Raw genomic sequence first — 19043 nt, 5'->3', positions numbered from 1 at the left:
TTCGACTAAGAAAAGAATCCAGGAAGGAGCACCATGTAACCCAATAAAACTAACCAGGTTTGGCTTCCAAGCATCTTTTTCTGACAAACCTCTAGAGATCTCTGTTGGCACCAGATTTTCCATGTATTCAACCTCAGGTGGACTGAAAACAAAATCTTAAAAAGAGGCTGAAAATCGTCATTTGTTTATGTTCCTGCTCTATCCTCCTGTGACCGAGGCCCGTCCTTTTGTGTGTATGGATCCTCTGGCGGCTAAAAAAACTGACTACTGCAAGACCGCCGTCTCTGAGGAATACAGGCAGTCCTCGACTTACAACGGGTTCATTTAGTGACCATTCCAAGTTACAATGGTATGGGAAAAAGTGACTTATGACCGTTTTTCACACTTACAACCCTTGCAGCATCCCCGCGGTCATGGGATTCAGACGCTTGGCAACTGCCTCACATTTATGACGCTCACCGTGTCCTGGGGTTACGGGATCCCCTTTTGCCACCTTCTGACAAGCCAAGCCAATGGGGAAACCAGATTCATTTAACAACCCTGTTGCTAACTTAACCACTGCAGTGATTCACTTAACAAGTGTGGCAAGAAAAGTCGTTAAATAAGGCAAAACTCGCTTAACAAATGTTTCATTTAGCAACAGAAATGCTGGGGTCAATTGTGGCCGTACGCCGAGGACTACCTGTACAAAGTATTCCTTTTATCAAAACACCCTCCGTTCAGAAAAAGTCTCGTGACCCACATAACCCTGAACCCCTCAAAGCGTCCTGTAGATCTACCCCCCCCCCGAATCACTCCAGTCCTTGCTGTGCAGAGAAATCCCTGAGGAAAAATGCCTTCACAAGACTGAGGCTCCATAGATCAGGAGTTCTAGATGGGGAAGGACTCTCCACGCCACCCTCCCAATCTTCTTTGCTATAAAATCCCGCAAGCCTCGGCAAAGTTACTTTAGCCTCAACGCTCCACGTGTAATCTTGAAATGATCGACGGGCTCCCTTTACAGAAACGGAAATAATAATAATAGCTTTTGTTAGGAAGATAAATAAAACTACAGGCACCCAAAGCACCCTGTAATATATGCACACTCACCGTCCAGAACAGATCTTTCCCTTCATAATTAAAGCCTTGCAAGGAGCAGTTTCCGCCAATAATTGCTAAGGGGCAGGAAATGTCTCCCAACGTTCCTACGGCTATAGAGTTTGCTCCATCAGGAACCTACGAGGAAAGAGCAGAGAAACCCATGAACTCTTCACCTGCAATTAAAGATACCCGGAAAACAAGCGAGACAAATTGGAGCATTCAGACGGTTTCTCCAGAGTTTCTAGAGCAGAGCACTTCAGAGGTTGGTTTTAAAAAGAAACATACGGTGGTGTCGTAAATACATCTGCTACACTGTGTTATGTCTAGCCAAAATAGAACAGGTGTATTGGCTACACCATGAAAGTTGGACCTTAAAAAAAAAAAGCAAGACAGGAAGAAAATGGACTCATCTGAGCCGGGGTGTTGGAGAAGGCTCCTGCGTGCTCCTTGAACAGCAAAGGTGACCAGCAAGCAAGTACCGGAACGCAGAGCCCCAGACGTGACACTGGAAGGCAAAAATCGCGAAACTGTGTCTCACTTATTTTGGCCATGTCGTGTGGGCGGAATTCCCTGGAGAAAGCAATTGTGTTTGGGAGGCTTAGTGGTAAAAGGAAACCAGGCCACCGAAGGACTTGGTGGCTGGACACCATCAAAGCTGACACCAGCCAGAGCCTAGAACAGGGGGTAGGCAACCTTGGCTCTTTTAAGACTCGTGGACTTCAACTCCCAGAATTCATGAGCCAGCCATGCTGAGGGGAAAGGGAGATGTTTCCAAGCTGAGCCATGCTGGCTCAGGGATTCTGGGAGTTGAAGTCCACGAGTCTTAAAAGAGCCAAGGTTGCCTAACCCTGGGCTAGGCCTAGGCCGTTGTATGACTCGTGGTCTTCAACTCCCAGAATTCCTGAGCCAGCCATGCTGAGGGGATAGGGAGAGGTTTCCAAGCTGAGCCATGCTGGCTCAGGAATTCTGGGAGTTGAAATCCACGTGTCATAAAAGAGCCAAGGTTTCCTACCCCTGGCCTAGGCCACTTTATGACTCGTGGACTTCATCTCCCAGAATTCCTGAGCCAGCCATGCTGAGGGGAAAGGGAGAGGTTTCCAAGCTGAGCCATGCTGGCTCAGGGATTCTGGGAGTTGAAGTCCACGAGTCTTAAAAGAACCAAGGTTGCCTAACCCTGGGCTACGCCTAGGCCGTTTTATGACTCGTGGTCTTCAACTCCCAGAATTCCTGAGCCAGCCATGCTGAGGGGATAGGGAGAGGTTTCCAAGCTAAGCCATGCTGGCTCAGGAATTCTGGGAGTTGAAATCCACCTGTCATAAAAGAGCCAAGGTTGCCTACCCCTGGCCTAGGCCACTTTATGACTCGTGGACTTCAACTCCCAGAATTCCTGAGCCAGCCATGCTGAGGGGAAAGGGAGAGGTTTCCAAGCTGAGCCATGCTGGCTCAGGAATTCTGGGAGTCGAAGTCCACGAGTCATAAAAGAGCCAGGGTTGCCTACCCCTGGCCTAGAACAACTCGAAAAAGTGGTACAGGATCGGAATACGGGAAGAGACCTGGCCCAGAGAATCAGCAAGAGTCAGAAACGACTGAATAGATAACATCATCTTCAGCAGTGTAAAAAATAAACAACTCACCTCCTAGCACATTACAGGTAGGCCTCGGCTTACAACAGTTCATTTAGTGACCGTTCAAAGTTACAACGCCACTGAAAAAAGTGACCTATGGCCGTTTCTCACACCTAACGACTACTGCAACATCCCCAGGGTCGCGTGATCAAAATTTGGACGCTTAGCAACCGACTCATATTTATGACAGTCACAGCGTCACGGGGTCACGGGATCCCCTTTTGCGACCTTCTGACAAGCCAAGTCAATGGGGAAGCCAGATCCACTTAACAACCGGGTTACTAAATTAAAATTGACGTGATTCACTTAACAACGATGGCTGTGAAATGGGGCAAAATTCATTTAAGAAGTGTCTCACTTAGCAAGAAAAATTTTGGGCTCAATTATGGCCGTAAGTCAAGGACTATGTTCATTTCTTATTGCTTAAAAACATCCAGATTAACTTCTGGGTGGAAGTTAACCACTGGCTCTGCTACTGGAAATGCTCAGGATTGGATCTGCAGGAAGGTTAAAGATGCAATATTCTATATAATTCTCGAAGATTTCTTTTAAAAGGCAAAAATATTGTAAAATAGGCATGGGGGAAAAAATGTAATGTATCATTTCTACCCTCACCATCTTACGAAACTGGTCAAAAGTTTGATAATTGCCTATTAGCAAGGCTGATGGTAAGGCATTTAATCAGGCCAAAATAAATGCTCAAAGGTATTTTGCCGTTGTCATATGGAGAGGAAATCAACAAGAGCAAAACTATCATTAATGCTTCTTTCATAGAAGGGGCTAGAACAGGGGTCGGCAACCTCGGCTCTTTTATGACTCGTGGACTTCAACTCCCAGAATTCCTGAGCCAGCTATGCTGGCTCAGGAATTCTGGGAGTTGAAGTCCACGAGTCATAAAAGAGCCAAGGTTGCCGACCCCTGGGCTAGAAAATTACTGTTGTCCCTTGGAAGAGACACTCCTGGATCAAATGCTTAATGACTCTTTGAGCAAGGCAAAGCCTAAATCACAAAACAAAAACGGAAAAAAGTCTTCCGGGGACTTACTCCACATTGATCTAAAGTTGTCGTTCACTAATCATGATGCTAAAAGCCAGCTGGTGTGTACTATTAAATTATGTACTAAAAAGACAAAAACAAATTCTAACTTTGCTGATTCCAACCAAAGTAATTTGGAATGCCTTTTGGGACATAAAATATGCATCCTAAAAACTTGGGAACGTATCATTTCACTTTGGATTTTGTCCCGTAAAATAATACCGTATTAGGGCATACTAAATATAATAAATACACCTAAAAGATAAATTGCTAGTCACTCCAAACACAGATAACACTTTCATCTAGAACAGGGGTAGGGAACCTTGGCTCTTTTTATGACTTGTGGAGTTCAATACTCAGAATTCCTAAACCAGCCATGCTGAGTCTGGAATTCTGGGAACTGAAGTCCACAAGTCTTAAAGTTGTCAGGTTTGAAGACCCTTGTATTATACTTAGCCAGCTATAATAAAAGCTGAACCTGTAAGATCTTGAGACATATTAGTTGTTTCCTACTTCAACACCTCCTTCCAATAAAGAAGACTTCCTTAAACCAAGGAAACAATACTATCTGCTTCCCCCCCCCAAAAAAAAAACCTGCAGAAAATGTCATGGACTTTTCACTATGTAAATTTATTTTATTTTATTTTTATTTTATTACATTTATATACCGCCCTTTCCCGAAGGACTCAGGGCGGTTTACAGGGTAATTAAAAAACCAAAATACAAAAGTTAGAAACAAATTTAAAAGATTATATTTGTCCCTGCATAAATAAATAAAACCCCAGTTAAAATAAGATTAATCCTCAGCCTGGGCCAGAGAGCTCGAAGAGCCAGGTCTTCAGGCCCCGGCGGAATGAACGGAGGTCGGGGGCAGTCCTCAGCTCCACTGGCAGCTGGTTCCAAAGGGCAGGCGCCCCCACTGAGAAGGCCCTATCCCTGGGTGTTACCCGCCGGCAATCTCTTACCGGCGGCACCCTGAGAAGACCCTCCCTGTGGGAGCGCACTGGACGAAGGGAACTTGATGCCGGCAGCAGGTGTTCCCTCAGATATCCCGGACCCAAGCCATTTAGGGCTTTATAGGTCATCACCAGCACCTTGAATCTCACCCGGAGGGCAACCGGAAGCCAATGCAGCTCGCGGAGCAGAGGTGTTACATGGGAGTAACGGGAAACCCCCATCACAACTCGCGCGGCCGCATTCTGCACCAGTTGAAGCCTCCGAGTGGTCCTCAAGGGCAGCCCCATGTAGAGAGCGTTGCAGTAGTCTAAACGGGAGGTCACGAGCGCATGAGTGACTGTGCGTAGGGCATCTCGGTCCAGATAGGGTTGCAACTGGCGCACCAGGCGAACCTGGGCAAAAGCCCCCCTGGTCACGGCTCCTATATGGTCTTCAAAATTGAGTCGTGAATCCAGGAGGACGCCCAAGTTGCGAGCCCTATCAACGGGCGTCATTCCTGATCTCTACTATATTCAGAATAGTTGAACAGCTAGTCCTTGGTCGCAAAAGGGGATCATGTGACCCCAAGGGCACTGCAACCGTCATAAATATGAATCAGTTGCCAGGCTTCTCAATTTTGATCACGTGACCGTGGGGATGCTGCAACGGTGTGAAACAATCGTTGTCACTTTTTTTCAGTGCAGTTGTAACTTTGAACTGTCATTAACTGAATTGTTGCCAGTCAAGGACTACCTTATCGCTATGTTTCGTTTGGAGAGGAATTTTACTGAGTTGCGGATGGAGCTATATAGAACACTGTAATCAGTGTGTCAGTCCTTAGTTCTCCAATAGCCCTAAAAATCTATTTCACACGGCTAAAAGAGAACCAAAATCCATTCACAAGGAGTTCCCTGCTATTCCCTGGGCATCCCCAAGCAGGCGAAGAGGAAATTAAAGAGTCTCTAATTCTGATACAAAATTCTATTTTATCATAGTTGCAGAATTTAGCCATTTCGTAATAATATCCAAGCAATGAGCAAGCGATTGACCCGTTTTGCACTTTCTGCAATGTAGGTTTGTTTCACAGGAGAGAATATGTGTAGCTCAGAGTTGAACTCTGTAGTCTTCAGTACTCTCTTGAGTTTGGTTGTCTGCTTCCAGACATTTCACTACCCAACCAGGTAACTTTACCAATGCAAGTGAGTGTGGGGTTTACTCCCTGTTCATATATATAGTGGCTTGCCCTGCCAGACCAAGCTAAATCCAAAAACAATAGGAAATTCCTGGAAGCTTGGCATTCAGACAAAGCAGCTATTGATAGACAAATAGAAATAAATCATATTTACACACCACTCAAACAATAAAACAAGAAGGAAATGAAAAGACCTGAACACATCCTCTTGAACAGCCAACACCCAGATAAACAGGGATTAACATCAAGAAAACAATCAGAAAACAATGCCCTAATCAAGGAACTACCAAGGAGAAAACCACACCCTGGCAAGGCTAATTATTGTATATAAACAGGGAGTGAACCCCACTCTTACACTGATGATGTTACCTAGTTGGGTATTGAAACGTCTGCAAGCAAACAATCAAGTTCAGAGAGCATCAAGGAACCGAGAGAGTTTTATAGTCTGAAAGAGGGAATACAGGCTGGCTTCACAGGAGACAGACTATAATATTCTGAAGCTTCTCGGAAGTTTCTCAGCACAACAACCAATAATGCAGGATATCTGTGAATTAGTTTGCCCTTGACTCACTGCTTTTCTATAAAGAACAATGAGGAAACTCTTATGCAAAGATGTGTTCTCTTTTAAGAAGGTAGCATTCAAGAACCAAGTCTGGGTTTAGAAATGTATGAAAGAATTTCAGGATGATGTTTAGGTAAGACGGCGAAAATGTGTTAACATTTCATTGGCTCAAATGACACCATCCAAAAATCCTTTCACCAATAATTAGTGATGGAAGCCTCTATGAAGCTTCCACATTTTCTGCAAAGCTTATAAAAAAAAAATTCTGAATACAAATGGTGTATTCGAGCACCATTGACATGTAATCCTGGGAGGGGGATGAACTTACCCCAGCATAAAACAAATCAGCATTGTTGTGTACGTCATATGCCAACAAACTGGTCCGTGTGCCAACTAGGAGGGAATCACAGCCAAGATCAGGGTTCAACATCCCTGCAGTCAAACAACTGACAGCTTCATTGATGTTCAGCAAAGAAATATCAGCATCCTGGGCACTTAGTGCCAAGCGGTTTGCATTCGTGTGCTGTCCACGTCCATGAGGATTGTGAATAAAAACCTGTTGATATTAAACAAAGCATTAGCAGCAATACAAATTGCTTTCGTGGTGAGTTCCACAAAATCACAATAATTCCAAAATAATGTAGACTCCAATGTATTCCTACATACCAGATATCCCCAGCTGATAATGTCTGGGTAGCAATCTGCTTATCCTTGAATGATAGAAGTCCTCTGGAGGAGGATAGTCAGAGGCCATAGGCTTCATCCATTGGGATGAAGGATTCGGTTGCAGGTCAAAGGAGAATTCAGTCGAGAACTTCTCTTTGAGGAATAGTGTCCACCTCTATGGGCATCAGCTCCATAGCAGATAACAGGACACAGAATACCAGAGTTGGAATGGATCTTGGAGGTCTTCTAGTTCAACCCCCTGATCAAGCAGGAGACCCTACATCATCTTAGACAAGTGGAGTGGAGTGGAGTGGAGTGGAGTGGAATGGAATGGAATGGAATGGAATGGAATGGAATGGAACAGAATAGAACAGAACAGAACAGAACAAAACAGAACAGAACAGAACAGAACAGAACAGAATATGGAATGGAATGGAATGGAATGGAATGGAATGGAATAGAATAGAATAGAATAGAATAGAATAGAATAGAATAGAATAGAATAGAATAGAATTTTTATTGGCCAATTGTGATTGGACATTCACAAGGAATTTGTCTCTGGTGCATAAGCTCTCAGTGTAATACAAGCACAACAACTGATAAACCATGATCTTAATCATAAAATACAACAATCATAAATCATAGGAAAAAAAACTCAGTGTTGGTCACAGGATACTAAATAAGCAAACAGCACAAATCATAATAGGATACTAAATAAAGGCAATCAACATAGATCATGAGATACAAACAACATAAGTTATAGTCATAAGAAGCCAAGGAAGCAAGTAATAGGAAAGATGAGAAGATGAGAAGGATAATACCTAGGTAAACAGCCCTACTAGGGGGTTTGACATCCCAGAGCATAGACAGCGTTGTGGGAATTAGTTGTTTAGAAGAGTGATGGCATTGGGGGGGGGGGACTGTCATTTGTGTCTGGCGGTTTTGGCGTGCAAATTATAAAATGCAAACATGTCTTTTGTAAAATGTGCACTGTAACCTGCATAAACCTGGGATTTATATTTATTGAGTCAGAAATAAATAGGTCAATACAAACGCAGGCGGGGGGGGATTACCACCGAGATAAAATTGCCCCCACCTCGAGACGCCCCAGGAAGCGTCGGCGAGGCTGCAAAGTGGGGCGGGCGGCCGTCCAAGGCCGGGGACTCCCCCTCCCATGCGCCCCAGCTCCCCGGGCGGAGTTGGGCTACCTTGCCGGCTTGCGTGGCCGCCGTCAGGCATGGGTGGGTTCCGTCGTACCTGCCCAGCGCTACGCCGCGGGGCAGGATTTTGTGGCTGAGCTTCAGGCTGAAGACCGGCACGAGCATGGCGGCGGCGGCAGAGTCGGCGAATGCCGGCTTGGGCCTCTCCGGGCGGCCCGCTAGGCGAGGGAAGGAGCCGTTGCTATGGAAACCGCAGCAGGCCGCAAGCCGGGCCTGGGAGGAGGAGATGGAAAGTAACCTCTCTTGCGGGAGCTAAAGTAATTACCCCCCCTCCTCCCGCCTTGTCCCCTCCCGAAATACTACTCCCATTACCCCCCCCCCGCCGGCCTAGGAGCATGGGAGTTGTAGTCTGGGAGCGGCCGGGGCGGCGCCCACGTCGCAGCCCAGGGAAGATGGAGGTGGATTCAGCCTCTTCCGCCCTCCCACGTTTGAAAGAGTTCAGGATTCTAGGGCGGGGAGGTTATCAGGCCTGGTTTGGATTCGCTGTTTGGGAAAGCACCGATTGCGTGGGGTTCTCTGCAAGGAGCAACGTAGTGATTGGCAGGGCTCATCCTGGGAGCCGCTGGGATGGGAGGCCACGCAAAAATCCTACCCAAAAATGAGGGCTAAGCACTTTGCATGCATGCATGCCTGCAGGACCAAAGCAGAGCTTTTGTGCTGTCCTCAGCAGAGGGCAGCCTGCAGCTGAGCTTGAAATTGCTGAGCAGGGCTAGGTTTCAATAGGGTTCGGATCGAGCACCACCAGGAAATCCTACAGGTCTAGGATGCACTGGGAGAAACCTCCCAGAAGAAGACAATGGCAATCCCAAAGATGCTTTTTTTCACCCGAGGGGGGGGGGACTGGACTTTCTTGTTTTTCTTTGAAGACATTTCGCTTCTCATTCAAGAAGCTTCTTTAGAATAATGGGAGTTGAAGTCTGCACTTCTTAAAATTGCTGTGGTTGAGAAACATTGCTCTAGTCTAGAGAGAGAAAAGAAGGAATGTATTATTTATTTGTTAATCAAATTTATATAGCCACCCATATCACTGAAAATGACTCTGGGCACACGACAATTAAAGGAACAATTGTTGTCCTTAATTCAGTTTGATTTCTATGGAAAAGCCTCTTTATCATCTTTTTTCCCCCCCAGATTTCTCAGGAAACCAAACAACAGAACAGCTAGTTTCACTTGCTTTGGCATAGTCACATTTCTTGTTCTGCTTGTCTGCAGCAATTCCTCCAGAAAGAACAGTAATATACCTTCAAGGGTTCCTTCCCTCCCAAAGCGATAAAATATTCCATTCCTCTGCCAAGAAAAAATATGCCTTTTTGTAGTCATATGGTTGTAAATGCTGATCTGTGACCATAATAAAACGTATTATTACATATTCTGTAATTAAGATACTGCTTTCTTTGGGCTCTATAATCCATAATTATCCTCATGATTGTCCATATTTTGGTTTGATGTATAAAGGTAAAGGTTCCCCCACACATGCGTGCTAGTCGTTTCCAACTCTAGGGGCCGGTGCTCATCTCCGTTTCAAAGCCAAAGAGCCAGCGCTTGTCCGAGGACGTCTCCGTGGTCATGTGGCCGGCATGACTAGACGCCAAAGGCGCACGGAACGCTGTTACCTTCCCACCGTAGTGGTCCCTATTTTTCTACTTGCATTTTTACGTGCTTTCAAACTGCTAGGTTGGCAGAAGCTAGGACGAGTAACAGGCGCTCACTCTGCTACGCGGCACTCGGGATTCGACCCGCCAAACTGCTGACCTTCTGATCGACAAGCTCAGCGTCCTAACCCACTGAGCCACCGCGTTTGATCTATATGGCAGTCTTAAAGCATATACGTGTGTATTAATTGTCTATATGTCTTTTCACACCCAAACCCATGAACGTATATCAGAATTAAAAAGTATAAAACTGACCCACTTTTGAAGAGTAATCAAAGAATATGAGGTCTCCTGAGAGCTAAAATGGAGTAATAATACAATTTATTGTTAAATTAAAACTATAAGCATAGAATGACCAGAATGTAAGATAAGAAACAATGGATAGAAACTTAGCAAGAGATCCACTCTAGAAATAAGGAGAAATTTCCTGACAGTGAGAACAATTAATCAGTGGAACAGCTTGCCTTCAGATGTTGTGGGTGCTCCATTTTTAGGAAGAGAATGGACAGCCATTTGTCTGGAATGGTGTGTGGTTTTCTGAGCATTGGGTTGGACTAGAACACAGGTCTGCAACACACGGCTCCGGAGCCGCATGCGGCTCTTTCAGCCATCTCCTGCGGCTCCCAGTCTTCTGCCATGTGCAGTCCAAAAAAACAAAACTGGGACTAAAAAAGTTCAACCAATCAATTCAAATATGCAGGGTAGGTGCATATCTCACCTTGGCTCCACTCTTCAGTCAAATGCGCATGCACATTTTTTTGCGGCTCCCAGTTTTTCCTTTTGTGAGGGAACCGGTTCTGAGTGGCTCTTTCACTGTTTCAGGTTGCTGACCCCTGGACTAGAAGATCTCCAAGGTCCCTTCCAACTTCTGTGGTGAATGGTGTCCAGTGCCCTTGTAAATCTGCCTTCCCAGTGTGGTTTCTGATTCAGACGTGATGAAATCACAGTATCTGCAATGCAACATTGTAGTTTCCTCCTTAAAAAGGGGGACGTTTTCTGCCATTATTCAAATGTTCACTACCATCTGGTTTCTTTGCCAAATAGATTTCCAAACCCAGCCAAAGGATTAATAAAAAAAATGATCATGGATTTAAAAGCCACCCAATACTCTGCAGAAGAAGTTCATTTTGTGTTTAGGCAACTTTTCATGCAAAAAGCTTTTGGATCATTCTTAGAGAAAGTAATTTTAGATCTCCAGTCCTAAGCTGCAACTCTTGAGGACCACACAATGCACTCTTATTTAGAGTTCTCGTTTACCTTTCTTGGTCAGATCCACAAAGTACAGACAGTCCTCAACTTACGGCCACCGTTGAGCCCAAAATTTTTGTTGCTAAGTGAAACAATTGTTAAGTAAACTTTACAACCGTTTATGCCACAATGAATCACTGCAGCTGTTAGTAACACAGTTGTTAGGTGAATCTGGCTTCCCCATTGACTTAGCTGGTCAGAAGGTCTCAAAAGACTTTTTCTTTCTGAAGAGGAACTGACTGCCAACTCTAGAATGAGCATGGCGGCAGCCATTTTTTTCCTTCTCATTTCTAGTTGACCCATAGCTCAGAGGGAGGGGAGTTGCCAGGTGTTGTGCTAGACCAGGGGTAGGCAACCTTGGCTCTTTTATCACTCGTGGACTTCAACTCCCAGAATTCCTGAACTATGCTGGCTCAGGAATTCTGGGAGTTGAAGGCCACGAGTCATAAAAGAGCCGAGGTTGCCTACCCCTGTGCTAGACAAAACAGACTTTTTCTCTCAGACTTTCTCCCATGGGAACCGAGGTCATCGGCTGCTCCCGAGACTGCGGGCTGGGCGTTTCATGAAAAGCCCGCCAACAAGCTCTATGGGGAAACGTAGCTGCTTGCATAGCCCTAGGGGTGGGATTTATTAACTTCTTATTGGGGAATTGTTATACATCTCTCCAGACTTGGTTTCACTTTTGAAGTGCCGGTACTCTGAATCAATAAACGTTTTCTTTGAGGAATTGCAAACCTTGGGAGTTCTGCTTTATTTGTCTCTGTCAGTCCGAACCTTGACAGTGATCACATGACTCCGGGACACTGCAATCATCATAAATATGAGTCTAATAATAATGTGACCATGGGAACCCATGCAATGGTTGTAAGTGTGAGAAACGGTCATAAGTCACTTTTTCCAGTCCCTCTGTAACTTTGAACGATCACTAAACAAACCGTTGTTAAATCGAGGATTACCTGTAGCTGATATAGCATCACGGGCAACTACAGTGTGGGAAAAAATTATTTGATCCCCTGTTGATTTTCTATGTTTGCCCACTGACAAAGAAATGATCAATCTATAATTTTAATGGTAGGTTTATTTTGACATAAATAAATGAAAAATCCAGAAAAATGCATTTCAAAAAAGTGATCAATTGATTTGCATTTTAATGACTGAAATAAGTATTTGATCCCCTATCAACTAGCAAGATTTCTGGCTCCCAGGTGTCTTTTATATAGGTACCAAGCTTGTTACCTCTATAAAAGACACCTGTCCACAGAAGCAATCAGATTCCAAGCTCTCCACTGTGGCCAAGACCAAAGAACTGTCCAAGAATGTCAGGGACAACATTGTAGACCTACACAAGGCTGGAATGAGCTACAAGACTATGGCCAAGCAGCTTGGTGAGAAGGTGACAATGGTGCAATTATTTGCAAATGGAAGAAACACAAAATAGCTGTCAATCCCCCTCAGAATATTTTACTAGGCATTACTTACGTGGAGTTTTGATTGAGATCTGGGCTGGAATTAGGAAAATACATTATAATAAAGTGCCACTTTGGACCTCACCCCTGGAAGCTGTGATTTATCCGACACTATACAATTTTGAGAAAAAGTTGACCTACAAAGAGATATTAGATTCAAATGGGAATTTAAAAACAAAGTTATTACTTCAGGAACAAGGGCTAAATTTAGATTGGTGGACTTATATGCAAATTAGTAGCAAATACATGAAGGACAGACAGAGGCCCGGAATTTGCCGAGAGCTCCATACCCTGGATAGGATTTTGTTGGGAGTGGATGATAAGATCTTATCTAAATGTTATAATTTTTTTATGGCTATGGAAGAAGATGAAGAAGACGCGAAGACTTTGGTCCATGCCTGGGTGAGAGATTTAGGTTGCTCAATAGATACTGAGTTGTGGAACGAAATTTGGATTAAGAACATTAATTCAACTCGGTCAATAGCATATAAAGAAAATATATATAAAATGGCATATCGTTGGCATTTGCCGCCAGCCAGGCTAGCCAAAATGTTCCCGGGAACATCCACAACTTGTTGGAAATGTGATGTCAAAGAAGGCACATATTTCCACCAATGGTGGACCTGTCGAGAGGCTATGAAATTCTGGAAGAATATTCAGAAATGGCTAAGTGAGATGTTGGGGTACCATATACAATTGTGTCCTGAGGTATTCTTATTGGGGATAAGACCACAAAATATAAACAGAACTGCGTGGTACCTGTAGCTACATATAACCACTGCTGCAAGATTGGCGTGGGCCCAATATTGGAAGATGGATGTTAGCCCACCCGATCAAATAGTAATACAGAAAATAATGAACTGTGAGGAATCAGATCGGCTTACTATGATGTTGAGGGGACACAGATTACTATTTATCTTGGAATCAATGGTCTAATTGGATGTTAAAAAAGAGCTTTGAATTGAACTATTCTTCTTTTCTTTATGGTTGTTTTCTTATATGGCGCCCGATCTTCGCTCCTTTCGTCGCGATCTCAAGACGTTTTTGTTTGTACAAGCCGGCCTAGCCTGATGGGGATCAGTGGGGTTGTTTTATTTTTGGTGTCTTAATTTTATCTTGGGGTTTTTAGAATTGTATTCCTATTGTTTTAACTTGGGCAATCATTTAATCTCTTTTTAATGTTTGTATTTGGTATTTTATTCTGCCCTGTGAACCGCCCTGAGTCCTTAGGGAGAAGGGCGGTATATAAATATTATTAAATTAAATTAAATTAAATTAAATTAAATTAAATTATATGCAGTGGTTTTTTTGTAAAAGAAAAAAGGTGCCGGAACTCACACACGTCGTACAACCCGCCTTGCCTACCCTACAAGGTTCCATCCAAAAAAGGTGCCGGAACTCCATTCTGAGCGTTCTATGAGGAAAAAAGCCCTGCTTATATGTAACGGGACAATATTATTCTTCCTCGCACTGTGATGTAGACCCGCTATTGATTTAATGTTTGTTCGGTTTATAAATAAATAAAATTAAAAAAGAAAAGAAAAGAAGAAGCACAGTAAGGTTCTGGAGTGGCCTAGCCAGTCTCCAAGACTTTAATCCCATAGAAAATCTGTGGAGGGAGCTGAAGGTTCGAGCTGCCAAACATCAGTCTCGAAACTTTAATGAACTTTAATAAACTTTAAACTTTAACTTTAATCCCTCCTGAGATGTGTGCAAACCTGGAGGCCAACTACAAGAAATGTCTGATCTCTGTGACTGCCAACAAGGCTTTTGCCACCGAGTACTAAGTCACGTTTTGCGAGGAGGTGAAATACTTATTTCACTCATTAAAGTGCAAATCAATTTATAACTTTTTTGAAATGCGTTTTTCTGAATTTTGTTGTTGTTGTTGTTATTCTGTCTCTCGCTGTTAAAATAAACCTACCATCAAAATCATATAGACTGATCATTTCTTTGTCAGTGGGCAAATGTACAAAATCAGCAGGGGATCAAATAATTCTCTCCCCCCCATCCCCTAACTGTATAGAGATACCAGACGAGATGCTTCTGGTATTTAGGATTGTTGTTGAGATTTTCACTCCCTGTGAAAATGTGAGTTCTGGCAATATCCTGACGCTTGTTCATCAGGATAGAGGATCGGCCTCAGTACTGCAGAGTTGCAAGCCATCTTATGAAATAAAAATCACTGTGCACAAAGCAGAAATATCATGTTTTTCCTCTCAATCCCCTCTTGGAAGAAGAGACCGCGCAAATAAAAGGCAAGATGGAGACTTCAACAGAGCTGCATTTGCAGATGCTTATAAAACTGTAGCCTCATCAACCATTTATCTTCCAGTCATCAGACATCAATCCTCAGTGAAGGGGTGGGGGAGGGGACAACAGGTAGGGCAGGATGGACTGACAGACCTGACATGAGAACTTGGTATCTTGCCAAGCATCCTCAGATGTGATAGCCTTAATTCTTACACAAAGCACAGTGCCAATGTTGCAAATAGGGAGTGAGTATTGGCTACGTGATCATATACCATGCTTAGCCAGATAAGTTATAAAGCTTGTGGTTGCATTCATATTAGATGCTAAGCTTCATTAATTTCCTTTAGCGCTTTAATCTGTCTCTCACACTCACTCACTCACTCACACACACACACACACTGACTTAATGTGTGCCTCCATGTCTTGTACAGATCCAGAAAACTGAACTGTTATGTATTGGGCTTGTGGTGTTATACCACGTGCGTTAGCTGTTAGCCTCTCCAGCAACCCAGACAAGCTGTCTCCGGTCCTGCAATTGGTTAGCCCAGGCGGCAAGAGTGGGTTCAACCCTATTGGCTGCCGCCTAGGGGCTAGTCTATATATTGCAGCTGGTTGCGGCCCAAGCCTTCAGTACAGTTCCAGCAAGAATAAAAGCATGAGTTATTCTGTACTCAGCCTCGTGTCATCATTCCTGCTCCCAAGAGCCCACGACTTAACACGAACCACTTGCAAAGATGTTGGGAGTAAGACAGGCACATCCTATCATTCAGTCTCTGAATTGGTTACAGCTAATGGTGCAAAATAGAGATGTGCAAATATGGTGAACAGACACTGGAAGTCATCTTGGTGCACACATATAGAATTGACTAAAGTAGTGTTATCCCAAACAGGGCAACCTCCAGTTACACCAACTTCACTTCCCAGAATTCCCCAGCCAGGAGGCACCTACTGAAAAAAGTAGGGTGTTGAAGGCCACCGTGATAGAAGTTGCCATGATCAGGAAACTCTGGTTTAAAAAGATCATTCCTCTTTCCAAAAGAAAAATGTGAAATAATGAACTGTGCTTCAGTTGGTGTTTTGTGAAATGATTACTCTGCGTCAAAACCTTCACCCATACAGTGACCCAACGTGTTTAACCTGGTTAGTTAAAGATCTGCCTGACTGCACGCAACAAGCTCAGCTCGATTATTTTTAATCTCAGTTAAGATTACCGTAATATAGCATGGTGGGTAATTTCCACTTGTCTAGTTATTTTATGTTTTCATGGCTTGTAGGAAGGTAGAAAATGAGTCAATTGATGCAGTAACCAAGTTCCATGTGTTCCAAAACGGTGTCCCTTACGTGATTTATTTCGCACTGTAGCTCGAGGATTTTTTTTCCCTTCTTGATACAAGTGTCTGGATCTTACAGGTACAGACAAGCATCTGCTTAGTACGATGAGCTTTTTATTTTGTTGGCTCTCAAAAGCTTGTCTCTAATTCAGAAAATTACCAACCAGCAAAAAATTTTAATATCAATCTCCTGTTCTGCAAGGTTTGGCAACCTCAGGGCAGATATTAGTCAGAACAAGGAGATTTTTTGGGTTTCGGCTCTCCTCACCTGACAGAGAGCATCATCCCAAAGACATGGCTCATAAAGTCACAAGGACTTTAACGCCAAGAAGGAAGTTCTGCCAGGAGTGAATGTTGGTTCACAGTGTCTTCCCAGGAGTAAAAATCTTCCCAGGAACTAAAACATATGAAGAACAGTTGCAGGAATTGGGTATGTCTACTTTAATGAAAAGAAGGATTAGGGGTGACATGACAGCAGTATTCCCAGGGCTTTTTTTTGTCATAGAACGTTCAGAACGGAGTTCCGACACCTTTTTTGGATGGAACCTTGTAGGGTAGGCAAGGCGGGTTGCATGACATGTGTGAGTTCCGGCACCTTTTTCTTTTACAAAAAAAGCACTGAGTATTCCAATATTTAAGGGGCTGTCACAAAGAAGATGCAGGACAAGAAAGAATGGGTGGAAACGTATCAAGGAGATATCCAACCTAGAACTAAGGAGAAATTTCCTGACAATGAGAACAATTGCTTCCAGAGGTTGTGGGTACTCCATCGCTGGAAGTTTTCACAAAACAGTTGGATAGCTATTTGTCTGATAGGGCAGGGGTAGGCAACCTTGGCTCTTTTATGACTCATGGACTTCAACTCCCAAAATTCACGGCTGGCTCAGGAATTCTGGGAGTTGAAGTCCACGAGTCATCAAAGAGCCAAGGTTGCCTACCCCTGGTATAGGGTCTCCTGCTTGAGCATGGGGTTGGACTGGAAGATCTCCACGGTCCCAGCTCTATTATTCTGAGTAAACCATGGCCAAACATAGAATTACAGGGTTGGAAAGGACCTTGGAGGTCTTCTTAGCAAGCCCCCACCTCAACGCCCCCCCCAAACCCCCCCCCAAGGCAGGAGTTTTATACCATCACAGTCAAATGGTTGTTCAATCTATTTTTTAAAAAAACCTCCAGTGACACAGCACCCACAACTTCCTATTGAAAAAACATTTCTTGATTAAACTCTACTTAGGAACCCTCCAACATTGGGGCCCATTGAGCAAATATGGAATTTTGGGAAGATGTTTGAGGTGCTCTCTCAAAATTGTTGTGCTGTGTTGTGCTGTTGTGAGAAGGACTGTCCTCTTTCTGAGGCCAACAGGCACCCATTTCCAAGAGGCAAAATGTTGAGGCTGCTTCTCAAGAATTTGGTCTTCTGGGCACACTTCCAAACAAGGCTCTGTGTTGGAGCAATTTGCCAGTTTTATTGCCTAATTATAGGACCATGTAGGGCCAGAGGTCTTTGTGAAAAGGGAGGATAATTTAAGGCTAGTACTATGTGGTTTTTTTATTAATTATAAGAATCAAATAATAACAAGGTAGAACATGGAGCCTACGAGGCACCAAAGGAAGTGTCTACGCTGCTGGTTCCTGCCCTGTCTGAATGTGTTCCAATTCAGTTGGTATTATTTCTTATTTGATATTACGGTAAGCAAATTAGGCTTCCCCTGTTGACTTAGCTTGTCTAAAGCCGGATGCGAAGGTTACAAAAGGTGATCATGTGATCCCAAGATTCTGCAGCCATTATAAATCCAAGTGGTGGCCAAGTGTCCAAATTTTGATCACATGACCATGGGGGATGCTGTGATTGTCATAAGTGCAAGGACTGAACATAAGTCACCTTTTTCAGGGCTGTAGCTTCAAACCAAACAAATGGTTGTAAGTTGAGGACAACAGTAATTAGAACAGAATAGAATAACAGAGTTGGAACGGATCTTGGAGGTCATCTAGTCCAACCCCCTACTTAGCCAGGAAACCTTATACCATTTCAGACAAACGGTTGTCCAGTCTCTTCTTAAAAACTTCCAGTGTTGGAGCATTCACCACTTCTGGAGGCAGGTTGTTCCACTGGTTAGTTGTCCTCACTGTCAGGAAGTTTCTCCTTAGTTCTAGGTTGCTTCTCTCCTTGACTAGTTTCCATCCGTTGCTTCTTGTCCTGCCTTCAGGTGCTTTGGAGAATAGCTTGACTCCCTCTTCTTTGGGGCAGCCCCTGAGATATTGGAAGACTGCTATCATGTCCCCCCTCATCCTTCTCTTCATTAAACTAGACATACCCAATTCCAGCAACCGTTCTTTATATGTTTTAGCTTCCTGTCCCCTGATCATCTTTGTTGCTCTCCTCTGCCCTTTTTGTTTGTACTATTCTCCTCCTGTTGGTCTACGACCTAAATAAAGATTTGATTGACATTTTTATAGGACAACAGCCTCCTATATGATGTTCATTAAACATTATGCAATATAAAAATAAAAAAAAACTTTACGTAGCAACAATTTAATCTTTTTACTGCAAGGTTCTCTGTCTGAGCTGTGAATTGTGCTTCAGGGAGAACATTAGGGGTTCCCCTTCTCACCTTGATGTGCTGTCAATACACACTGGAATTTACGTGAAATTCAGTCCATCTAGGCTAGGGCGTACGCCAAGATGAAACAAGAAAAGAGGAATTAGGAAATAAAGCATCCAGATAAGCAGAGATAAACACCAAAATACAACTAGACCAAGAATCAAGAAGTAAACA

General features: G+C 43.7%; 1 protein-coding gene across 3 annotated transcripts in view; it reads right to left on the bottom strand.

Annotated features, from left to right (window-relative positions):
• Window positions 1–8482, bottom strand: part of BBS2 (Bardet-Biedl syndrome 2) — a 42954-nt gene extending 34472 nt beyond the window's left edge. For 2 of the 3 annotated variants that reach the window (XM_081336190.1, XM_081336191.1), the window contains exons 1-3: window positions 8305–8482; window positions 6759–6986; window positions 1090–1215 (exon numbers count right to left, since the gene is read on the bottom strand). In XM_081336190.1, coding sequence (XP_081192316.1) covers window positions 1090–1215; window positions 6759–6986; window positions 8305–8421 — 471 coding nt within the window. In that variant the 5' untranslated portion in view covers window positions 8422–8482. The remainder of the gene's footprint in view (window positions 1–1089; window positions 1216–6758; window positions 6987–8304) is intronic. The other variant, XM_081336189.1, reaches the window with a different exon arrangement.
• Window positions 8483–19043: the final 10561 nt, after the last annotated feature.

This window comes from Vipera berus (assembly GCF_964194415.1).
Source record: "Vipera berus genome assembly, chromosome: 10".
Lineage (NCBI taxonomy): Eukaryota > Metazoa > Chordata > Lepidosauria > Squamata > Viperidae > Vipera > Vipera berus.
This window is presented reverse-complemented; position numbering and strand designations above follow the sequence as displayed.